Genomic DNA, 24,224 nt, shown 5'->3' on the forward strand with positions numbered 1-24,224 from the left:
CCTCATTGTTTAAAGCTAGAAATTAAGCTTGGTCCACTGCCAGACACACAGGGGAGAGAGACCACTGGCTTACATTCAGACAACTGAGAAATAAATGTACTTCTGCAGTTACAAAGCCCAAATCAGATTATTATCATGGCCTGATTACCAGCTCTACAAACACTTAAAACTTTTGGAAAACTGTAAAATCCCTTAAAAACAATTCCTCTACCCTTCCAACCAGTGTTATAGTTGATGATCAGCTGATATCTGATCAGAAGGAACTCTGTAGAGCTTTTAACACAACATTTTGCTGCAGCTGGTCACATTTTTGGAAATACTGACTCAAATCTGCTGTTAGGTCAAACTCATGTAACTCGAGGCGGCAGATGTAACTGCAGACCAATCTCAAAATTGTCCTGTTTAGCTAAAATTTTAGAATTTCTAGTAAACAGTCAACTTAAATCATTTCTATACGAAAATTCTGTCCTGTTTAATCATCAACCTAGCTTTAGAGAAAGACACAGCACTATCTCTGCTACCACACTGCTTTTAAATTATCTTTATATGACCATAGACAGGAAGAAGCATTGTGCTGCCATTTTTATTGACTTATCAAAGGCTTTTGATACAGCTGATCTTCTTTTAAGGAACTTACAAAAGACTGGTTTTGATACAAATGCACTAAAATGGGCCCAAAATGACCTTTTAGACAGACAACAATGCATAGCACTGAGTAATTACAAATAAGATTTTTTTGACTATAGCCAATGGAGTACCATAAGGTTAAATTTTGGGCCCAGTTTTATGCAATATATATATTAATCAACTTGATGCCTCTGCCTCAAACCACAAAATACACCTGTATGCAGATGACACAGTTTTATACTGTTCAGCTGAATCTGTTTATGCTTCAATAAGAAAACTGCAATGCTCATTTAATGCCCTACATGTTGTTTTGTGTAAGCACAAACTGTTTTAAATTATAAGAAACCGTTCAATGATAATAAAAAAAGTTAATGCTGTTTTCCAGATCTACTAATCACTACCCTGGCAGGATCCAACATTGAAAGAGTCTTGGCATATGGCTGCATGATAAACTCACTTTTAAATCCCATATTAATAAATTGGTTGGCAGAAGTTTGGTTATCTATATAAAAATAAATCCTGTTTTCCCATGTATGCAAGAAAAGGGATTGTTGAGGCAATCTTACTATCTGTCATGGACTACAGTGATGTAATTTACAAATATGCCTCTGCCAGTTCCCTGAAACCACTGGACTCAGTCTATCACTCTGCACTGAGGTTCATTATTGGAGACCCATATAACACTCATCACTGCAGACTGCATGAAAAAGTTGACTGGCCCTCACTAGCAGCACGAATAGCAGGAATAATGTATATAAAACACTCTCCGACCATATGCCAGCATATATTACTTCAATGATGTCCTTTTGTTTTCTTTATCTTCTTTTGTTTTTATTAACTTTCACATTTAAGCTACGCTTTAATTACTATTTTATATTTTCTACTGTATTTTTTATGTATGTTTATTATTAAGGTTTCTTTTTTATACTTACCTGATTTGAGTCATTTTTTATTAAATGTACTTTTATTATTTGATATGTTTTTACACATTATCAATCCCTTTTCCTGTATCAACTCGGCAACATTGTAATTGATGATCACCCTCAATGTTCTCCGAGGTTAAATATAGGTTGATTGATTGAAATATTAATTGATTTATGTGTTTCAGATAGTTAATATGTTTAACACTACCTCTGCAGCAGCTCCTAGTGTGGTCCAGGCCAAATAGATACTAATATTATCACATTCTTGTACGCTAATACAATACGATACAATGTAACCGATGATCTGCTTCAGATTACAAGTCAATTCTGACCAGACTTTTTCTGAACGTGGACGCTTCTTAGTCTTAATCTTATAATTATGTCTAATAATCCTATCTGTAAGGAAGTGAAGCTGCACAGCTAAACTGCTACACAGCTACTAGTTACTTTTACTACTTTTACTACAATGATAGTGGAATGTCAGTGGCATGGGAACACTGTGGATAAGTCATTCTCTGAAATACATCAGAATAATCTTATGAACCTTTTTTGACAATCATCTTGTGACTCGCAACCTCCAAACACTGCATGGTTTTGAGAGCGTTTGAACATTTAGGCTGAAGGCCCCTGATGGATTTAGAAGACTTTAGAAAAAAACTAACTTCTGAAGACTTGCTTCTGGTAAAGGAACTCTGATGTTTAGTTTTATTAATGCTACTCCTTTTCTTTGCAAAACAATACCATGAAAATTATTTTTAAAAATAATGCATCAAAATTTTTAATGAATTGAAATATTTGACAAACATAAGACAATTTAATTTCTGATATTTGAATTCTGACAATTATCTTCATTCAGTTTAATCTAATCAGCCAGCTGCACAGTTACACAGGTAACTTTCCCAATATGAGTGATACAAACAGCTTCTAGTACAGAGCAAACTCAAATTCTAATAGTTCAGTGTTTTACAGGTGGTTTTACAGACAGTTTACTGACAGTGTACATCTTGTGGGTTGTGTCATTGTGTCAATCATATAAATAACGTATATATTAATGTGGATTTATTTTTAGAAGTCAAAATGTCTCACACACATGCTTCATGGCAAAATACACATGTATGCGTACTGACTGCGTATACTCACATATCACAGCATGTTAAATATCTTTGCACCTTATTCTCACTTCCTCATGCTCCGAAATGAGTGCTGTGTTGCACTGTCCAGTCTGTTTACTGTGTCTAATGTCTGTTTTAATTATCGTATTTGTTGTATTGTTTCTACTTTAATGTTTTGCACACTTGTGTCTGCACGTTTGCACTTTGTACTGTCTATTTTGTTCCATGTTGCACCTTGTCCCTTTCCGAGTTGGGTGGAAGCTTTGACATCGCTTGCTCGATGGTCCTCCGGTTGGCAGCAAGTACAACCGGATGGAAAACGGGTGGAAACGTGTAATCTGGTTTCTCATGTTTGTCATTTCCAAAATATTTCAGTTTAGTGTGACACAAATTGCATATAGTGTGGCTCTTGTCCAGGTCCCTTTTCCCTTTTCCCCCAAATCCACAGAAGCCAAAGTGCTTCCATACGCCAGCTCAGGGGTCGGCAACATATGGCTGTTTTACTGGCCTGGTGCAGCTCCACAGTAGAATTAGAATGTTTAGGTAAAAATAAAATAATCCTCCTTCGCAGTAAAATAAAGCCCTGCTGATCGTTCTAACACAGTTTTAATAATAGATAGTCTTAAACGCTGCTAATTCACCACCTTGTAACCCTGAAGGTTTGCGTGCAGACTGCAGGTCACATAGCAACGCACAATATCACCTAGCTTTGTGTACTTGCATTTAAGACGTACATTTGGAGATGAATGGACTTATTCGCATTTCTAAGCACCACATTTGGTTTCCTGGTATGTTAAATCTGCAACGAGAGACTGTCAAACACTAAAAAGTTGCGAAGATGAAGTCAGCGTCACTTTCGAATTTCCCCGTTCCACCTTAAATGGTGCTGTATTTGCATTCTGGTGCCTCAGGCAGAATTTAAGGTGGAACGAGAAAATCTGAACAAGAAGCTGTTGAATGAGAAGCTGACTTCAGCCTCGTAAAACATTCAAACGTTGAGAGACATTTTACAAGAAACTATTCTACTTTTGAGGAAACGTTTCCTGCCAGAAATGGGAGGAAAGTGGCTATAGCTAAAGCTTAAAGCAGAGCAAAGTAAGTCTACGTTTTCGTTAATATTTTTTAGCCTATACTAGGACATTAGCACATACTGAGACATATTGGACATTAAATGTTGGGCCCCCAAGGTGGTTTGATTTTTTTTGAAAGGACAAAATGGCTCTTCTTAACAGTTGGGTTGTCGACTCCTGACCTAAACTAGGTTTTAACGCAGAGGGTGCCTGTCAGATATCTCGCTCATCCAGTTGTGTTTTTGTTATGTGCACGCCACGGACTGTCCAGGCGCTGCACTTCTGCACTTCCAGGTTCTGCCTTATAAATTAAAATTTAGAAAATTGTTTTTTGACATTTGTGAATCGATTCAGAATCATCCACGGCTGCATCGCGATGCATCCAAGAATCTATTTCCCCCCACCCCTACAGCTATAAAATAAATAAATAAAGAAATGAATAAATAAATGACTTGAAAAGAGCACAGTTGCCTGACCTTCATGACCCCTTGCTGTATCAGGGGGGAAGAGTGGTTGACCAGCACAATCAGGGCCTCTGGCTGTATCAGTTTGTCCATCACTTCCTCTAGCATGAGGTCTGGCAGCAACAGAAGAACACCTCTCAGCAGATCATACAGCCCACAGCAGATCAGTACCAAGCAGTCCTCTGTAACAGTCCTGAGAGAAAAGAAAAAAATATCAAATACTGCACAATACAAAATTGCCAGAAAGAAAATATTAACATAAAACTTTAGCTATAGTTGTTGATGTAAAAAAGTTATTGGCGCCACAGAAGCACAAATAAATATGCCACATAAACAGATGCTATCCTCATTGTGCAGAAATTACATGGAGCAAGAATGCCAGAATTAAAAGAATGTTTGGAGACCAAACAAACATCAGAATACAAAAGTCACTCAAAAGGACCCAGATGGTTTCTGTAAAAATACATCCCCTAAATTTCAGTTAACCCAAAGAAAACACATCTAGGTCTTCATTAAGGCCACATAGATCTGTTGATGTGGTTTAGAGCACTGTATGACTCACTGTGAGCCATAAAAACGAACAAAACTTCCTATTAGGCAGCCATTCCAAACATCACTAGGGCTGGTATTCACAAAGCAGGGGTGATCATGGATCAGATTCCTCCATATTTATGACAGACTTTGTCACAAATGCCGCTACTAGATCAGCACTCCTACTCCAGAAGTAGTTTGTGAACACAGATCCTGTTGTCTAACGAAGCTGCACACAGTTATGCTCATTTTCATAGTTCATAATATGTCATACTGTGCCCTAAACCACATTGACAAGTCTGTGTGACCTCAATGAAGACCTGAATGCAGTTTGAGTGGGATGAAAGGGGTTCTGGGGATCCATTTTTTACAGAAATGATTTGGGGTCTCTATGCTCCAGTTCTAGTTAACATAATTTCCCTTTTTTTGGAAAAAGCAGCTGCTCCAAGGACACCAGAAAATGACATTGCTTTCCTTTAAACAACGGCCACTGTTCAGAGTTAACAAGCATGTAATCACAACAATATGTGTTTCAGTCACAATCTGTAAAATGCCAGTCTTATCCACAAAGGGCGGGTGTAACTCAGCTTTTACATTACTCACTTTAATTAACCTGAATGTTGTTTTTCCATTCAGTCTGTAAAGCATTTCAGAACACATCTTGTCTGCTGAATTGTATTTTGTTTCTGGTAAATTCTTGTTCATTTAGTTTCTGCCATCACACCTTCCGAAAAGCTTGCATGGGGGACAGCAATAGGTGAGGAAGTTAAGTATTAATTTTCTGTTTTTATACAGTGGTACTTGAAAGTTTGTGAACCCTTTAGAATTTTCTATTGGTCATTTATTTATTGAGGAAAATAATTCAATATTACACATCTGTGAATGGCAAAAGCATGTGAACCTTTGCTTTCAGTATCTGTGTGACCCCCCTTGTGCAGCAATAATTGCAACTAAACATTTCCGGTAACTGTTAATTAGTCCTGCACATCGGCTTGGTAGAATTTTAGCCCATTCCTCTGTACAAAACAGCTTCAACTCTGTTATGTTGATGGGTTTCCTCCCATGAACTGCTTGTTTCAGGTCATTCCACATTTCTGTAGGATTAAGTTCAGGACTTTGACTTATCCATTCAAAAACATTAACTTTATTTTTCTTTAACCATTCTTTGGTAAAAAGATTTGTGTACTTGGGTTCGTTGTCTTGCCGCATGACCCACGTTCTAAGTTTTAGCTCTTTGACAGATGTCCTGACATTTTCCTTTAGAATTTGCTGGTATAATTCAGAGTTTACTGTTCCTTCAAGGACAGCAAGCCATCCTGGCCCAGATGCAACAGAACAGCCCCAAACCATGAACTACCACCACCATGTTTTACAGATGGGATATGGTTTTTATGCTGGAATACAGTGTTTTCCTTTATCCAAACAAAATGCTTCTCATTCAAACCAAAAAGTTTTATTTTGGTCTCCTCCGTCCAAAAAACATTGTTCCAATAGTCTTCAGGCTTGTCCATGTGATCTTTAGAAAACTGTAGATAGCCAGCAATGTTCTTTTTGGAGAGCAGCGGTTTTCTCCTTGCCACCCTGCCATGCACACCATTGTTGTTCAGTGTTCACCTGATGGTGGACTCATGAACATTAACATTAGCGACTGTGAGACAGGTCTTTAGTTGTTTAGAAGTTACCCTAGGGTCCTTTGTGACCTCACGGACTATTACATGCCTTGCTATTGGTGTGATCTTTGTTGGTCAACCACTCCTGGGAAGCGTAACAATGGTCTTGAATTTCCTACATTTGTACATATACTGTCTGACTGTGGATTGGTGGAGTCTTTAGAGATGGTTTTGTAACCTTTTCCAGTCTGATGAGCATCAGCTCTTCTTCTGCAGTCCTCAGAAGTCTCCTTAGTTTGTGCCATTAAACACTTCCATAAACATGCGTTGTGAAGATCAGACTGTGTTAGCTCCCTGTTCTTTAAATAAAACAGGGTGGTCACTCACACCTCATTGCCAACCCATTGATTGAAAACAACTTCACATTCAAATTATCTGTTAATCCTAAATGTTCACATACTCTTGTCATTCATAGATATGTAATATTGGACCATTTTCCTCAAAAAATAAATGACCAAGTCTAATATTTTTGTCTCATATGTTTAATTTGTTTCTCTTTATCTACTATTAGGACTTTTAGGTCAAATTTATGCCAAAAAGTAGAAAATTCTAAAGGGTTCACAAACTTTCAAGCACCACTGTATGTGCTGAAGTAGCAACTTAAAAAACTTAGAATTATGAATGGTTAACTACAACAAAAGCGAGCCATTACTTAGCACCCTGTACTCAGCAGAAAGATACAGTTGAAATGAAACATGCTGTTATCACAAACATCATCACAGGAAGAACGCATCTTAAGCAATCAGACTGCAAGGTCAGAATTAACTGTTGTATAATGACTCATTTTACATAGCCACCACATGGTCAGACATGGCAATTAGTAAACTTTTACATTACGTAAATATTTTACATAGACATTGGATATGTTTACATGCAAAGACATTTGCCAGTCTGATTGAATACATTCCGATTACAGATTAAGATGTTTATATGCTCACTCTACTCAACAATCTGATGGAAAATCTTCATTTACATGCGCACTACAAGTGACCTGAGTAATCCAATGAGTGGAGTACCACTTAGAATAAACGTTACCATGACAGCGAACATCACGTGAGGTCCAGTCAGAGTGAAATGAGTTTTCAGTTGGTACGCTTGTGTTTAATTGCTTTAAAATGATGTCAGATGTCATAATTTTCTCAGGAAAATGTTCTTCACATGTACTTATTAAAGAAGGGCGAGAGGAGACACATAAGCCCGTCCCACCGCCTTGTTTTAAAGTGAAAGCATAAACTTCATCTCCTCTGCAGACCAGTTTCTGCTCCCGCCATGTTTAACGTTATAAACTTTCGCTATGACGTGAATGCACTTGCGCAGAACATACTTGCACGTTCCGACTGGAAATGTAATCGGAAACAGGTGTTTACATGGTTATTATTTTTCTATTTAACGGATTATTTACAGAATTACCCACTTTGTTCAATCGGACAGAAATTGTATTCTGAATGGCCTCCATCGGACTAGTCTATTCCGATTGAGGTGTATACATGGACGTATTCTATTCCGATTGAGCTATTAGTCAGATTATTAACGGAATATTAGGCTGCATGTAAACGTGGCTATTGTTACTGACAAGAGTTGACCAAAAAGCTGATTTTTGCTTTTAAGACAATGTAGTTAAAAAGATGCAGTTTCCTCTGATTGGGTGGTCAGATTGAGCAGAATCCTAGAAATAGCATTTTATGATACTTGCTATAACGGTAATTGTTTAGCAATTATGTTTTTCCACCATCATGTGGTATTTCAAACATCATTACTACATAATAATAATAGTAATAATAATAATAAGAAGAAGAACAACAACAACAACAACAACAAAAACAACTGTTAACAATAAAACATAATAGTTGATAGTTGTAGCTCTATTCAGTATTAATAATGTCTTGTTACAAGTAAGAATTGAGGATTTAAAGAAGTGACGGGGTACCTCTTACCCATCACTGGTGGAATCAGTCTTGCTGTGTGCTCTCTCATAGCCAGGTGAGTAGGTGTAGCCCTCCCAGTCATCAGATGGAGCACTGCGGTCAGACACGCTGGGCCAGCGAGCGATTGCCAGAGAGCCATTATGTGCAGGAAAGGCTAGGCCCAAGCTGGCCAGGTCGCTCTGGCTCCTCTGAAAGGACTGAATACCTTTCAGGCTGTCTGGCCTATGTGGTGCATCCTCTACGGCCAAATGTGCATGACCCTCTGATTCTGTGATGGCACTTCCCCCTACTGAGCTGTCTATCGGAGCCTCCTGCTCCCCCTCCATGCTGATGGAACGGGTGTGAGAGGCCTGCTCGACCTCATCCACGTCCTGAGTGTCACAGATTGTCTTGGCTGACTCACAGCTGCTAAGAAGGTGCTCAACCTCGCCCCGCTTCAGTGTCTCTGTGCTGCCCAGAGTCTGGTGGGTAGTCAGGGATGCTTCCTGATCTCGCTTTGGTGGTTTGACTGAGTCTTGGCGAACCCGACATTCCACAAAGGCAGGGGATGAGTGAAAAGAAGGAAAGGAGCTGGGAGGAAGGAGCAAGGAGAGGTCATCACCTCCATGTTCTGAAGAGGGAGGCTGGTGCACTGTGGGGCAAAAATAATTAATTAGTTTACGGATACAACATAAGGATGTTAAACCAGCAAACTCCATAAGCCTCATGGTTTTCCACAGCTAAGCTAATTTGGAAAAGTAAAAGCACTCTGTAAGCACTAAAACAATAAGAGGAAAGTGTCTTTTTTTGTACAGTGATGCACTATTTCTTACTGTAGCATAATTTTCTTTCTTCAATTTTCACATGACCATTGTCCATCCTCTTTTTATCCAGACTGTTTTTTTTATTACTGTGCCTTTTTGACCAAAAATATGTAAATAATCACTGTGGCTTACTGGTGAAGACTGACAAGGAGCATATATGTAAATATGTTTGCCTGACATCACAAAAACAATGAATTCAAAAGGGACTACTGTTTAAGCTTTATTTCTATATATATATATACTGTGTAGTGAACTGTATGCTTTGAAACTTACACGAACCATATCTGACATTTTTATTGCACTCGCACTTTTATTCCTAAAACGCAAGCAGACTGCAACTCCTTCACATAACTGTATTTCTCTGAAGCCCTTTGACAGTCCTTTGCTACATCAGTTCGTAGTTGTTTGTGTTAAGACACTTTTGTTTTTACTCTACTTTTAATAACATGAAATGCATTTGTGGTGGAATATAAATTCAGATAAACTGGAATCCTGGATAATTAAATTCTTCCACTCTTTTTACTTCAGAATGTACTCACTTGTCTCTTTCCAGTTGATGTTTTACTCTATGATGAAATACCACCCAAGTAAAAAAAAGAAATATTTGACTGTTAATTTGTTAAAAGACTATTTCTGTACTCTGAAACTATACAGAGAACTTTCATTATATGATCATGAAAATAAGTGTACCACTTTCAGGCTGTCCTGCATAGCTATCCATTGCACTGCTTCCACCACATTCTGCAGGAAGTTTACGTGTTTTTTTTTTCCTGTGTTTCGTTTTAACATACGCATCACTATGACGGACATTTTTCATCATGTTATTAAGCACAGCTGTATTCTAAGTCTGTAAGTCTAAATTTAGTACTGATTTCCTTCAAAACATTTGTGGGACAGTTCTAGAGATACTGAACTGTTTTATTGCCGAACCTGCAAATCATGATTTCTACCATTAGCATTTGTCTTTTTATCTCAAAGTATTTCTGTATTTCACTGTATAAATTGGCATGACATAGCACATTCTGACATTAACAAAGTCACAATTACTAATTAGGGGTCCAAGCACCTTTAGGTGCATGAAACCCTATTGCTTTTGCTAGGATTTTTCTTCTTTTTCTTATTATTATGCTTTTTCTGCCCTAAAATTGATTGTGGAGAAGACACCGTAAGTCATCCAAAGAACAATCTTGGAAGGGAAGGTGTAGATTCCCCCCCACTACTCAGGCTAGTGAAATGACCCCAGTTGGCCTGGTGGTGGAGCTATAGAGCAATATTTTACGTTTTGGCCCATATCTCCTGAACCGTGGGGCCTACAGTCAAAATTCTTGCTTCTACACAATCCTTACTTTAGTCTACATAAATGCTCCATTGCATGTATTTAGCTCCACCCCCATATTTTCCATCATAATTGGCAAAATATGTGACATACATTTTTCTACTAGTCTGAGGATTTTCAAGATCTCCACAAAATATTGGTCTCAAAATGTTCAGGAGAGTCTGGAGGTCAAGAATTATCAAAAAAATGTAATATTTATAAACAATATGGCTGCCACATGCCAATTAAGCCCCTCTGGGTTTGGCTTAATTCACATAAATAAGCCAAATCAGTAACTGCAAATGTCATTGTTGAAATATACATGGAAAGCTTTACTGTATGTCTCTAGTGAAGAGCATTTCTGAATGTTATGCTTTCCACTGAGCCTAACAATTTTGCAAATACAAGTCTTAAAAAAAAACTTTCAGTAATTGCACAGTTGAAAAAGGAGAATAGACATTTTCTTACTAACTCTTGAGTTTAAATCTAATTTCATTTTTCTTAAAACAATCTAAATTATAGAAAAATAGCATGACTTTTAAGCAGTGTGGCTGAAGATTTGAATAAATTGGTGTGAATTGGCTTATTCTGCTATAAAAGGCTAAAATTACACCAATAATTGTCTGAATATAACAAAATTTGACACAAATATACAAAATGACAAACTGAGGGTATATTATGATTTCATTTAGTCACAGTAATTGCAAGGTGGGAACTAATTCCCAAAATGGTGCTTGGTTCCTTATTGCTCCGTACCAATAAATTGTCTCAAAAAAAAGGTCTGCTGTGGGCCTCTTGTAGTTCACCATGAAAACATCTGTCTTTGAAGATTAAGCTTGTGGGTTTGATTCCCTGTCACAGATGTAGGATGGTGCTGTAGCAATTGTTGTGAACACACACTTAATTATCTTAATCTTAAGGAAGGGTCTTTCTTAAAAATCCAACGATTTGCTGCCTTCTATGACCAGAGACATGAAAATTTGTTTATTCTGCTACTTTGTCATAAATTGGTGCGTGGTTCCTTGTTGCTTCCTCTCAATAAATTGTTTCAAAAATTGCAGCTGTGCCTCAGATGTCTTGTGGCTCACCATGAGAGCCTCCGCCTTCGAACTCTAGGGTCATGGGTTCGAATCCCTGTCATGGATGTTAAACTGAGTTGCGTAGATTGTAGCAGATGTATCACCTAGTGGTCTTAATCATAAGAAAAGGAGGTCTCTCTTAAAAATCTAAACATCTGCTGCATTCTACGACCAGAGGCCACTACTTAAATCCTCGATGTCGTCCTGGTGCTTGGACCCTGCAGATTGCCACTTGCAGCTATATTTTTTTTTTGTTTTGTTTGTTTGGTTTTTGCCATAATCCAACTGACTTATGCAGGTTGGGATAGAATAAAGTAAGAATGTAAAACTTCTCCTAAGCTAAATTCATTCTTGTAATGTCAGATGACATTTATTGCATTTTTTAAAATAGTGTTTAAAATGTTAAACATTCATGGAAGTTCAACTTAGAAATATGTTTATCCATTAATAAGCATGTTTCTAACATTCGTAACTGTTCTGTTGAAGAAAAGGCAATTTTGTCATGTCTTTGTGGCTGTGGCATTAATATGATTAGATGAGCTGTGGATATCTAAAAGTCATGCAGACATCATTATCAGAGAAAACATTTGGGCACCAACAATGCTACTGTGTCTGATCCATATGTACCACTGCAACACTCCTGACCAGAACAGGGTAAAAAGGGGCTAGCAAAGTATGCAAACAGATGCACTACAGTCTGTAATTACAGAACTGCAAAGTGCCCCTTTATGGCAATTGGAGCTGATAAAATGGACAACGAGTGTAGAAACAAGGAGTTAAACGTAATGAAGTGGCTGGTCTTACATGCAATACACAGTGGATCACGTTATAACATGTTGATGTATTTTATTGTCACCTCCTTCTCTTCTGTCACATACATTGCAGCTAAGTTACATCAATGCATCCATGGGTAGATTAGAAGCAGCTTGTCCCTTGCAAAGAGTAAAATATGTCATGCAAACTGGCAAATCCCTTTTCATCAGCTAAGCAACTAAGCTACCAAAAGTGGAGTATGTGGATGTGGAGAAGCTCCAAGAGACATACGAGGTTTTTTGAGGACTAAGAGAAGTTCTGTAAAATGCCTTGATATAACCTATAAAGTAGGCTTGGACTAGGAACTAAATTTAGTCTTGGACTTCTAGACTAGCCAACTACAATCATAATGATTGTAGCCATCTGTAGCCTTACTGTACAAGTAGACTAAATGAACAGGCTAACTTACTTACTGCTTACTGCTAACCCCTACTGTACTTTAGCCCTGCGAATCCTCAACGCTCCCAGTTGTTCTCATAATACGGAGAATGCAGTGCGCCACCAACCTGTCTAGATATGAGCACTCCAGTATTCGCACATGCCATTTGTACCAGGTGGTATCCATTAATTTTATAGAGTACTACATTAGAAACAACCATGTATTTCTCTCTATTTGACTCTTTCAGCAGCCCACCAAGAATTGCCCCTAGAGTGCCAGAAGTTCCTCCTTGTGGCTAATCTTGTTAAACATGAGTGTGTGCATGCATGAGAAAGTGTCTCTGATAATCCATCTTTTTGAGTTCAGGCTTTAATTTCATGCAAGTGCAGTCCTCTATTATAGGCTAAGACCCAGATTTCAGTAAAGTTGCTTTGTGACAACACTCTTTGTAAAACATGCTATACGAAAAAATTGAAAAATGTAATTCTAAACATCTATTATGAAAAACAGCTTCCATGTTTATATCTACGTATGTTGGAAAAAAAAAAGCAGAAGTGGAAGCTGCACCCAGGACATTCTGGACATTTTGTTCAGCCTATTTCTGTCTGTCCTTACATGGTCACTTCTATCACACCTTTGCTTTGCTGATCCTATTATTAGCAACTGTCCAAGCCATGTGCCCGAGCCTATATAACCACGACTATGTCAATTGTTCCTTGGGTCTGTCTGTTTGTGTACTTGCATAACTAAATTTTGATAGATTCTCCAGACACAAGGCAGATCTCCTAATGAAAAAGGTTGAAACTTTACACTAGTCAGAAAACTAACATCACAGCTCATGCTGCCTGTTTAATGTACTGTAGCATCCTGCTCCAGCTCTTTCAGCCTTGGACGTGCAGAGCAGCGAGTGCAGAGCACAATAGGTACCACTCTGCAGCGGTGAGATAGACCTAAAATCATTTAAATAGTTCTGTTATGAACATTTTTACTGTCTTTATGAGTTCTGGGTGTACTAATGTGCTGGGTTTGCCTGCTTCCCGGCCGTGTTAATTGCGCTGAGTGGGTTTCCCCTGCTGCTATGTTAATAAAAGAGAACTCGTTTAAAGCACTATGTTTTCCAAATTCTTTTTTTCTTCTACGCCGATGCCACAATAATTTGCACCACGCCTGCTATATTGCAGAAAAAATGTGTTCTTTTCTTTATTCATATATTTAATTCATAGATTCTACATAATTCTAATATAACAATGGATGGGCTGCTAATCAATGATCCTGGTCGCACATCTTCCCCATATGTTATAGGTCAGCAAGATGTTTACACAAAATTTGGTAAATGAATTTATCCTCTTAGTAACATCAGCGTTATTATTGTGGGCTGTGTTCTAGCTCAGTCTGCTGCTGTGATCAAAGTGGACGTGGATTTGTAATGAAATTTGCAGTGAAATACCTTCAGATCGTATCTCAGTGAAAGGTGTAGGGGAGAGAGAGAGCACAGAGCTGCAGGCAGACTTCCCCCCACTGCTGGAGTGGCGCAGGTACATCATGGACTGAACCTTCTCCTGGTACTGCTTTCCATCTGACACACAAATATTAATGATAAACAAATGATGTACATGAAATACCAAAGCATACTGTAATGCAAAATGCATTAAAATATACCAAAAATGTTTTTTCTACTGTGCTCTTAAAATTTTTTTCTTTTCTTACAATTGGAAGTCTTACAGATTGATAATGTTAGACACACAAATCAGACACAAACATTTCCAGAAAAAAAACTAATTATCAAAATCTAATATACAGTGCCCCACACCTAAATATTGGCAGCCCTCTAACAAATACTGGCACCCGGGAAATCATGAGCAAAATGGCCTGTAAAAACACTTAATTACGCCTCCTTTTGATCTTTCATTTGTAGTATAGCAAAAATCTATCCTTTACTTGAGGTATAATGATTGAAAGAAAAAAATTACATCTTGCCATGAAATAAATATTTTTCCTAAATCTGTGTGTGCCACAATTATTGGCACCCGTGGGAATTCGTAAGGGTGAAATCTAACCTAAGTATATTCCCATTCATATTTTATGTTCTAAAGTTCACCTGAGTGGTTAGAAACACTTAAAAGTTTAGCTATGACAATGTTTGACTGGGGAACATATTTGAGATGAAACACAGGCCAATTCTTTAGTCATCCATCATGAGAAAGACCAGAGAATACAACAATGATGTGAAGGTTGTTGAGCTGCACAAATCAGTAAACTGCTACTGCTACAAGAAAATAGCTAAAAAACGTTTCAACCAGCCGCAGATGTTAACAATCTGCACAGAAGAGGACACATGCCTATACTGTTCCCTACGGTTTGCTAAATGTCACTGTAACTTTCAGTGGAATTGTGTTCTATGGTCAGATGAGACAAAAACAGAGCTTTTGGCAAGAACCACCAAGAGATAGGCTTGGCCTAGATACAAAGATAGCCATGCAGAACAGTATATCATCCCTACTGTGAAGTATGGTGGTGGATCTGTGATACTGTGGGTTATTTTCCTCCCAAAGGACCTGGACAACTTGTTTGAATACACGGTATCGCAGACTCCATCAGGTACTAGCAAATAAAATCAAAATCTAAATACCTCAGCCAGGAAGCTAAAACTGGGCTATAGTCTGCATCTTTCAGCAGGACTATGTTCCAAAGCACACCTCAAAATGAACACAAAAATGGTTCACTGACAACAGAATCAAGGATTTGCCCAGGCCATCCCAGTCCACTGACCTAAACCCCAGAAAACTTGTGGGACGAGCTGAAGAGGAGAGTCCACAAGCATGGACTTCGGATTTTGAAGGATCTGGAAGGATTCTGTATGGAGGAATTATGTCAGATCTCTTGCCATGTGTTCCCAGGTTTATTAAGCATTGCACGAGAAGACTAAGAGCTGTTATCTTTGTAAAGGGAGGCTGCACAAAGTATTAAATGATGGGATGCCAACAATTGTGGCACACATAAATTTGAGAAAATATTTATTTCATGATCAGATCTAGGTTTCAATCATTGTACTTTAAATAAAGGTTAGATTTTTGTTCACATTTTGAATGAAAGATCAAAAGGACAAGCAATAAAAAATGTTTTTTTTTGTTTTTTTGTTTTTTTTTTACAGTTTTGCTCATGTTTACCGGGGTGCCAATAATTTGTGGAGGAGGGCATTGTAAATATATTTTTTTAATTAATTATTTATTTTATTATGGATTTATTTTTTAAACATTCAATTATTCTTATTAATATTTTGTCCAGCAGAACGCAAATCTTGGCCAATCATTCTTGGCCAAATTACATATTTGGTTGATTTTTGAAGCGAAAAGAAGTAAACACAACCTATGCAGTAAAATATCAAACAGAAAAAAAAAACATTTTCTATAAATGGAAATGCACAGTTACTTTAGATTTGATTAACATAAAGGCAGAGTATAAGATCTTAATCTAATCCATTTTGTCCAATTCTGTGAATGTCTTCTCATGGTCCGCTAGCTATCCCTTCTGTGTCCATGCTGGGGGAAAAAAAAATGTTCACATACAGCCCTGTCTCTGAAAACAGGAAATAAACAACGTGGTTTGGGAAAGTTATACAACAAAATTCCAGCCAATTAGCAACGTCATGCACAGGACAGGGGGGAAGGGGAGGGGCTACGTGCTGAACCCCACACATCATCAAAAAGGAAACAGCCAAAGAGGAGAAAATCTGAAGAACAAAGATTGAAAAAGAAGTTCACAGGTCCGGCAATGGCGTTTCAGCGTCTGAAAGTCCTTCTGGAGTTTACTGTGAGGCATTTCAACGGTGCAGAGACCTCCCAAAGTTGACGAGGCTGAAGCTGGCTTCCAATCTGCATTTTCCATTTACATTTTAAATTATGCAGCGGTTTCATTCTGGCACCTGAGGCACCAGAAGGTGTCTGCTGCACCATTTAAGGTGGAATGTGAAAATTCAAAGAAGAAGCTGCAGTGGTGGAATGTAACTGCTGCACCATTTAAGGTAGTATGGGAAAATTCAGACAAGAAGCTGTGGCACAGGAATGTAAGTGAATCTGACTTGAAACAGGAAAATCTGAGCAACAAGCTGGTGGAAAAGAAGTTGATTTCAGTTTCATGGAGCATTGAAAGGCATGAGAAGGTATGAGGAGGCTGCTCTATTCTGCTTGACAGGTGGGTAACAGTAACAGACCCAGCCGGGTCTGTTTGTCCCGACTGCTAATGTTTGTAAAAGCAACTAGTTACCTTCACAGCAGTAATTTTAGAGTACAATGTAGAGTAATTGTACAGTTTGCTCTCAACCTAGCTAACATTAGTTACATCACTTGCTGTGTTGTTCCTCCCTCTAACATTGTATTATGGCAAGGGTTTTATGTGTTTTATGCTTTAGGCAATGCATTTCATTGATTTTGAGGCGCATAGCATCTGGAAGAGCACTGAAGGCAGAACTCTACGTCTTGCTGTTGAGTTCAAATATTAACAATCGTTCTCCAGAATCATATACTGTGCCTTTAAAGAATACAGTAGCATGTGCAAAAGTTCAGACACCCAGCAGTAAGGTCTCAGAACTTAAAAGGCCTTAAGTGAGTCATTGATACCGGTTAGGTAGGTCAAGAACCATCATTAGGAATTGTCAGCTGATGACAATTTCAGAACATAATACAGTCTCTGACTCTTTAAAACATGTACTAACACTCAACAACCATGGGCTCCTCTAAGCAGCTGGCTGAGGATCTGAAAATGAAGCTAATTGATGTCTACAAAGAAGGGACAGGTTATAAAGTTATCAAAGCACCTCCAGCTCACAATATCCACTCGCCAAATTGTCATTAGGAAATAGCAGTTATGGGAAACTATGAAAGTTAAGGCATGGGTCATGTGGCGGCCAGTGTCTCAAGACACGGGTAGATGGAAGAATGGATTCCACTAAATATTAGCAAATTCTGGAAGCAAATGTTAGTCAAGAAACTGAACCCAAAGAGAGGCTGGCTCCTACAACAGGACATCTTTTAAAATCCACCATGAACTTCAAGAAACGCAAGTTGAAGCTTTTAGACTGACTCAATGTTTCCTGACTTGAACATCATTAAAAAAAATCTGTGGGTAGAACGTAAACAGGCTGTGCATGCAAGAATTATCTGAGAACTAGAAGTGTTCTGCAATGAAGAGTGAGTGGCAATTAATTAATTATTAAAATAAGAACATAAAGACTCACAGCGGACTTCAAAAAGGTTTCGAAGCTGTGATTTCTGCCTGAGGGAGGCTTGCTAAGTACTAAGCTCTTCAAAACACAGTTAACTGTTAGGTCCTGGAAAGCATGTGTAAAGCATACAATCAGAATACAGCATGAATCACGAATTGTTAAATATCAAGGACACAATGTTTGTTATTTATTAATATTGTTAAAGTCGAGAATCAGTATTATGTGACACCAATGTAACACAGGACTACTATCAATATACTAATCAATTAGCCAATTTATCTCTCCATCAGTCCCTCCACCATGCTCATCATCTCTATCTATCCAGTGCAGAAAATAATGCATTTTAAAAAGGGCAATTTTTCCACAATTACTGAAATGTAGATGCAAATGTGGGCACTTTGCAAAATATTCAAAATAACATTTTTACCTAATCAAAATAACGACTAGTAACTTAATCTCAACAGCAAAAAAATGACATATAAAGCAGTGTATACTTAATGTCTCTTCCATTTAATTTGAGACATCTGCATTTGCAGTAGCTTCTTTTAAAACATAGCTCAGAGCTGTTTTGTTTAGTCCTATAGTATCACTGATTTATTACACTTTTAAGTTAATTCATTTTGATTTTTTACATTTATATCATGTTATTTCGAGCCAGGTTTGGCCCCTGTCAAACCTGGCTCGAAGTTAAATATTGGCACATTTCCATTCTTTGCCCCTGGTTATTTCTGACGCTGTCATCTATCTCTCTAATGATCTATCTATGTCATCCAGTCACCCACCGACGTGCAGAGAGAAGTAGAAGCTGGAGGGGGTGTGACACACGTATGTGTTTGTAGGTGGGTGTACAGCCAGCAGAAAGTTATAGAGCAGGCGCAGCAGGTCAAGGTCAGGGGGAGAGCCCAACACTTCCTGGATGATTTTGATGAAGGAGAAGCAAACTTCCTGTGGGATGGATGTGAGGTGCTCATCCCGATTCTCCTAAGAGAAGGTATGAAAAGAGGTTGTAAAAATAAAATACAAGAACAGTAATGTTTTAACAAGACATGCTTGTCTTGCTCATCTGAAACTGGGGCTGCAAAGTATGTTGTATGTTAACAGTTATTACAATTCTCTCAAATGTCACGAAAGAGGTTGCTCTTCACCCACTTCACAAGTCGATGCTCCAACTAATCACAAAAAAATTTCCACTGCGTGCTATCTTGGACCTGCTTTACGAGTGAAATTAATTTCTACCATTTTTAGACATAGGGATGAATCAACAATTTCAAAGGAGCTCAGTGATGTAAAGCTTCAGGTGGGTGGTGTCTCACCTGCAGAACCTGGCAGGTGAGCAAAAAGCGATGCACAACCTGAGCTTTGAGGAGCTGACGAATATTGAATGTTTGTTGTGGATGGTGCACTCTGATGAGGATCTCCAGAGCAACCAGCAGTGTCTCCCAGACTCCAATCTGCCAAAGGCAAAAAACAGAGTACTGTATAAGTGTTTTAGGCACGTTAGAAAATTAGATTTAAAAAGTTATTTATCTAGCTTTGTATCTCTGATATGGTAAGGACGTCTTCTGTAATACAATGAAACAGGACTGTAAAATAAAGTGGTTTGTTGCGCACTGTAACAATGTGAATGCTAATATTAAAGTACAAAGCAACTAGTGAGTATTTGTAATTGCTACATAAGCATCTAATAAACTTTAGGTATTTACTTTATTTAAGGTCCTAAAATGTATTTATTTTTTAAGTTTATTCAGTAAGTAACGTCTTTAGATTGCACTGGTAATTAAGACAATCACCTAAAGCAGCAAAACAGAGGAAGACATGCAACAGCCACACCTCCTACTATTGCAGAGATTCTGGTCAATTTAGCCACTCAACATGGCCAAAAACCACCTGCTATAACAGGAAAAGTCCATTTGACTGACATTAACAAAGGCAACTTTTTGCAAGATATGCAGATTGATCCTCCTGCTTTCTTTACATACTCTGCTGCTGCATGTTAACTTGCCAGCAACCAACATTCTCTTACCTGTCTGAATGAAAAACTCTTGCATTGAAGTGTGTTTTTTCATAAAGGAGATACATGTATAAATTATTTGAATGGCTATACCATTTTTAATAACTTAATTACCAACTTATATTAAGAGAGCACAAATGTCCTGTACAGGTGACTAGTACTTTAAAACAAAACAAAAAAAAAAACCAAAACAAAACATGCAGTACAAATGGTAATAAAAAATCTAATAACTAAAAAAGCTGGTAATAAACACTTTTTTGTGTTTGAATTAGTCCAGTCAAAATTGATGCATTAACAAAACATTAAAGGGATAAATTACCAATTCCACTGTACTTTTCTTAAACACCATTAACAAATTGAAGTTGGATCTTTTAAGTCATCTGCAGGTTCAGGCTGAAGCACAGCTGCTCACGTGCTGTGACTGGACTGTTTCCATATTTATCCTGCTATGACTGACTGTAACAATCATTCAAAAGCATCTTTTAAATTGCACGTTCCATTGATGGCGGTCTTCATTAAACATAAATGTGATTTCCAGCTAATGCAATGCCGTGAATTTGTTTATCACAAATACATTGTACAAACACAAAGCACACCGAGTCTAAAGTATCAAGTCTGAAGTGCGTATGTGTGTGAGCATATGTACCTGAGCTTTGGCCCATATATTCCAGTCCAGTAGTACTTCAGAGAGCAGCCTGAGGTCCTGCACCACAGCAGTGGATTCAGTATCCAGATGCCACTGGCCATCCTCCCCTACCATCAGGATTGAGCCACTGCAGCAGCCGTCCAGCAGAGTCTACAGATGCAGACATGGACTTGATTAATATAACAGGATGGCGCAGGATAAAGGTGGAACAGTTTGGTTACTATCTTCAAGTTTCATGTAAATGTTTTCTTTTTATTATCGATGGACAAATATTAGCACTGATGAAAATCTAACGATGAAATTTAGTGCTGTCGACTAATTTCCTATTTTGATAAATTAATTAGTGGTTAAGCGTTAAAGGGCAGAAACATCCTTTGACACTTTAAACCTACAGTAAACCTAAACAGATGAGCCAAAACATTATGATCAGATGAACAGATGAAGCGAAAAACGATAATTATCTTATAACAATGATGTATGTCAACGTCTGGCATATATTAGACAGTAAGCAAACAGGTGATTTTCATAGTCAGTGTGCTGGACGTGGTGGAAATGGGCACGCTTGAAGACTTGAGCAACTTTGATGGGCCAGTTCCATATGGCTAGATGACTTGGTTCAAGCATAACCAAAATGGCAAGGCTTGTTTGAAACCACAAACTGGTGAGTGGAGGGTTTGGACGCCCAAGGATTACAGACACAGATGCTGGACGCCTAAGGCTCACAGACGCGCAGGCGCAACAAAGGCTATCCTCCGGTCTGAACAGACAGAAGGGCTACTGTGGCAGTCACAGAATTTTTTAATGATGGTTACAGGAGAAACGTGTCACAATACACACTGCATTGAACCCGGCTGTGTAGCTGTAGACCATTCAGGGTGCCCATGCTAGCCTCTGTCCACTGCCAAAAGCACCCACAATGGGCATAAGAATGTCTGAACTGGACCTTGGAGCAGTGGAAGGTCGCCTGGTCTGATGAGTGCCATTTACCTGGGTAAATGATGGCAACAGGATGCACTGTGGGAAGAAGACAAGCTGGTGGAGGGAGTGTGATGCTCTGGGCAAAGTTCTGCTTGGAAATTCTGTGTCCGGACATTCATGTGGCACCTACTTTAACATATTTGCAGACCATGTACACCCCTTCATGTCAGTGGTAATCCCTGATGGCAGAGCCCATTTTCCGTAGGATAATTTGCCCTCTTCATACATTGTACAGGAAAGATGTGAGGAATGTGACAAGGAGTTCAAGCTGTTGCCTTTACCTCCAAATGACCCAGATCTCAATCTAAATGCTAATGTGTCTTGGTGCCAGATACCTCAGTGCACTTTCAGGGGCCTTACAGACTCCACGTCTCAGTGGGTCACAGCTGTTTTCATGGCATGTGGAGGACGAACAGCATATTAGGTAGGTGGTCATAATATTTTAGCTCATCTGTGTATTGTTTTGCATGGATAGATAAAGCTATGTGATTTTCAATTATTTTCAGTTTGTGTGTGTAACATTATGCCATAAAGTACACTCACAACACCACACAGCACAACGCTGATGCTAAGCTTATCACTGGAACACGAACATGTCCACTACTGAGGAGATTATTCAGTTTAATTATCCCTCAGAAAAGCTTAACAACCTGAACTAATAAATGGCTCATCGCATTGGCTTATCGGTTCACGGCTTGAAAAGAAGCCATTTTTTTATTTTTTGTTTAGAGTCTAACGAGTGTTTGGTACACATTCCTTGATTCTAAATCACTTAATAAACAAACATTGATATTTTTTTTAAGATTGTATGGTTCTTTTTTGTAAGTATTTCCCTAAAAATGTAAAAAAGTTACTGCATTCTGAATAGTGCCTTTTCAACATGTAATGTGGACTGAATAGAGACACATAATTTCTGTATTCTCAATATATATTATAAATACTTGTAATCAGTTACACCCTTGTCACCCAACCTTGTTGTTTTGTCAACAGCAACCTTGTTAAAGATTTATTACTCTGTTATTCATGGTTTGTGTTAAGATGTAGTAACCATGTTTAATAGTGTGGTATTGAAACACCACAGACCACAATGTTCTATTACATGTCTCCTTATTTAGATAATTTCTAACTCACCATCATGGGTTTCTAAACATTAACACAGTGAAGACAATGAATGTGGGGCACAAATAAACATTTTGGTTATGCTTAATTTTAAACATATTACAAGAATATGTCTTCTGCATTTGACAGTATCACCACCTACTGTAATATTCAAGACCAGAGCACAATGCTCTTGACCATGCCACTGACCTTATTATTACTATTTCCAGACATGCAAAAATAAAACAATAAAATGAAAGGTCTATAAAATAAATTTTCCACTCAGTCCTGTGTTAATTTAGGCTTAATGGCATGCCACCTATTGACTTGAGCCATTAGAAGCTCCATTAGAAATCTTCCAATCTAATGTTGCTATCACTATTAAAAAATAAAATAAAAAGGACGCATTATTCCTAGCCTTAAAAGAAAATAGTACCACCTGAAACCTCCATAATTTCTTCTGTCATGGATGACATGGATCCTTGCAATTGGGTTCAACGAAGTACAACACACGCTCACCTTAAGGATATGATATCCTACAATGCACTTCGTCTTGATGAGGACTTGGTGAATCATAGAGTAACCATGATAACACTCCATCTCGTGTGAGCGATGCTGATTGTACTTAACCAGGGATAACAGCACCTGCAGAGCCAGTGCCTGCGTCCTCTCACAATCACTCAACTCCACTGACTGTGAGAGCAAGGGAGCATGAGAGAGAAGAAGAGGGAGGAATGGGAAAGACCTTAAATTCAACCAGTAACATAAGTTACTTTCTTTCAACATATTTATGCAATTATCATCCACTGCTCTAGCAACTAACAAAAGCAAATCTTGTGAAACAGAGAATGTAGCTTTAGGGGATGATTAGGTCCTGGGATTTTAATTAGAGGCATGTTAGGCTGTGAGAGCAGATTTGAACATTCAACTCCACAACGAACGCCACATAAAAAAAAAATAATAATAAAAATCAAAACTTCACCTGAAAGAAAATAAGCAGTGATCTGCTCTTTTGAAGAGACGAAGAAATATTCTGGTATAAACAAAAAATATCTCCCAAATTCTTTGATTCTACAAAAAACTAGTTACTTTTAACAAATGTACAGGTCATTCAGTACCATTCAAAAGTTTGGTAAAGTTGTGGTAATTTTATAGCACATAACTTTTGAAATATAGATTTAAATATTACAAATCAGACCTTAAACAGTTAAATTATAGAATATAACAGTTATGTGTTATATTTTATAATTTAAGTATTACAGGATCAGTAAGAATTTATTAAATTAAATTATGTATGCTTTCTTTCACAGTCCCTTAATTTCTCAGTTTTACTGGGCAAGTACAAGGCAAAAACTCCAAAGAACTACATTTATCTTGGGTAACATCATGGTAAATTCTAAAGCAATCTAAATAAGACATAATGAAATGTTACCTGGATAAATATAAGGTACAAACTCCACAGTACTTAGCAATTTTTGGGGGTAAAAAGTACCAGGTAGTTACATGCCATAAAAACACTTTTGTAAGACAAAAGAGTGTCTTACATGATATGTATCTTT

At 38.0% G+C, this 24,224-nt stretch overlaps 1 protein-coding gene across 12 annotated transcripts in view; it reads right to left on the reverse strand.

Moving 5' to 3' along the window:
• The window catches only part of lyst (lysosomal trafficking regulator), a 156,973-nt gene that overhangs the window by 50,935 nt on the left and 81,814 nt on the right, over positions 1 to 24,224 (reverse strand). For all 12 annotated transcript variants that reach the window (XM_036574727.1, XM_036574718.1, XM_036574726.1 and 9 more), the window contains 7 exons: positions 23,185 to 23,358; positions 20,590 to 20,739; positions 19,246 to 19,383; positions 18,715 to 18,913; positions 14,159 to 14,287; positions 8,332 to 8,953; positions 4,209 to 4,389 (listed from right to left, as the gene is read on the reverse strand). In XM_036574727.1, the coding sequence (XP_036430620.1) occupies positions 4,209 to 4,389; positions 8,332 to 8,953; positions 14,159 to 14,287; positions 18,715 to 18,913; positions 19,246 to 19,383; positions 20,590 to 20,739; positions 23,185 to 23,358 (1,593 nt within the window). The remainder of the gene's footprint in view (positions 1 to 4,208; positions 4,390 to 8,331; positions 8,954 to 14,158; positions 14,288 to 18,714; positions 18,914 to 19,245; positions 19,384 to 20,589; positions 20,740 to 23,184; positions 23,359 to 24,224) is intronic.

This window comes from Colossoma macropomum, unplaced genomic scaffold, assembly GCF_904425465.1.
Source record: "Colossoma macropomum unplaced genomic scaffold, Colossoma_macropomum, whole genome shotgun sequence".
NCBI lineage: Eukaryota > Metazoa > Chordata > Actinopteri > Characiformes > Serrasalmidae > Colossoma > Colossoma macropomum.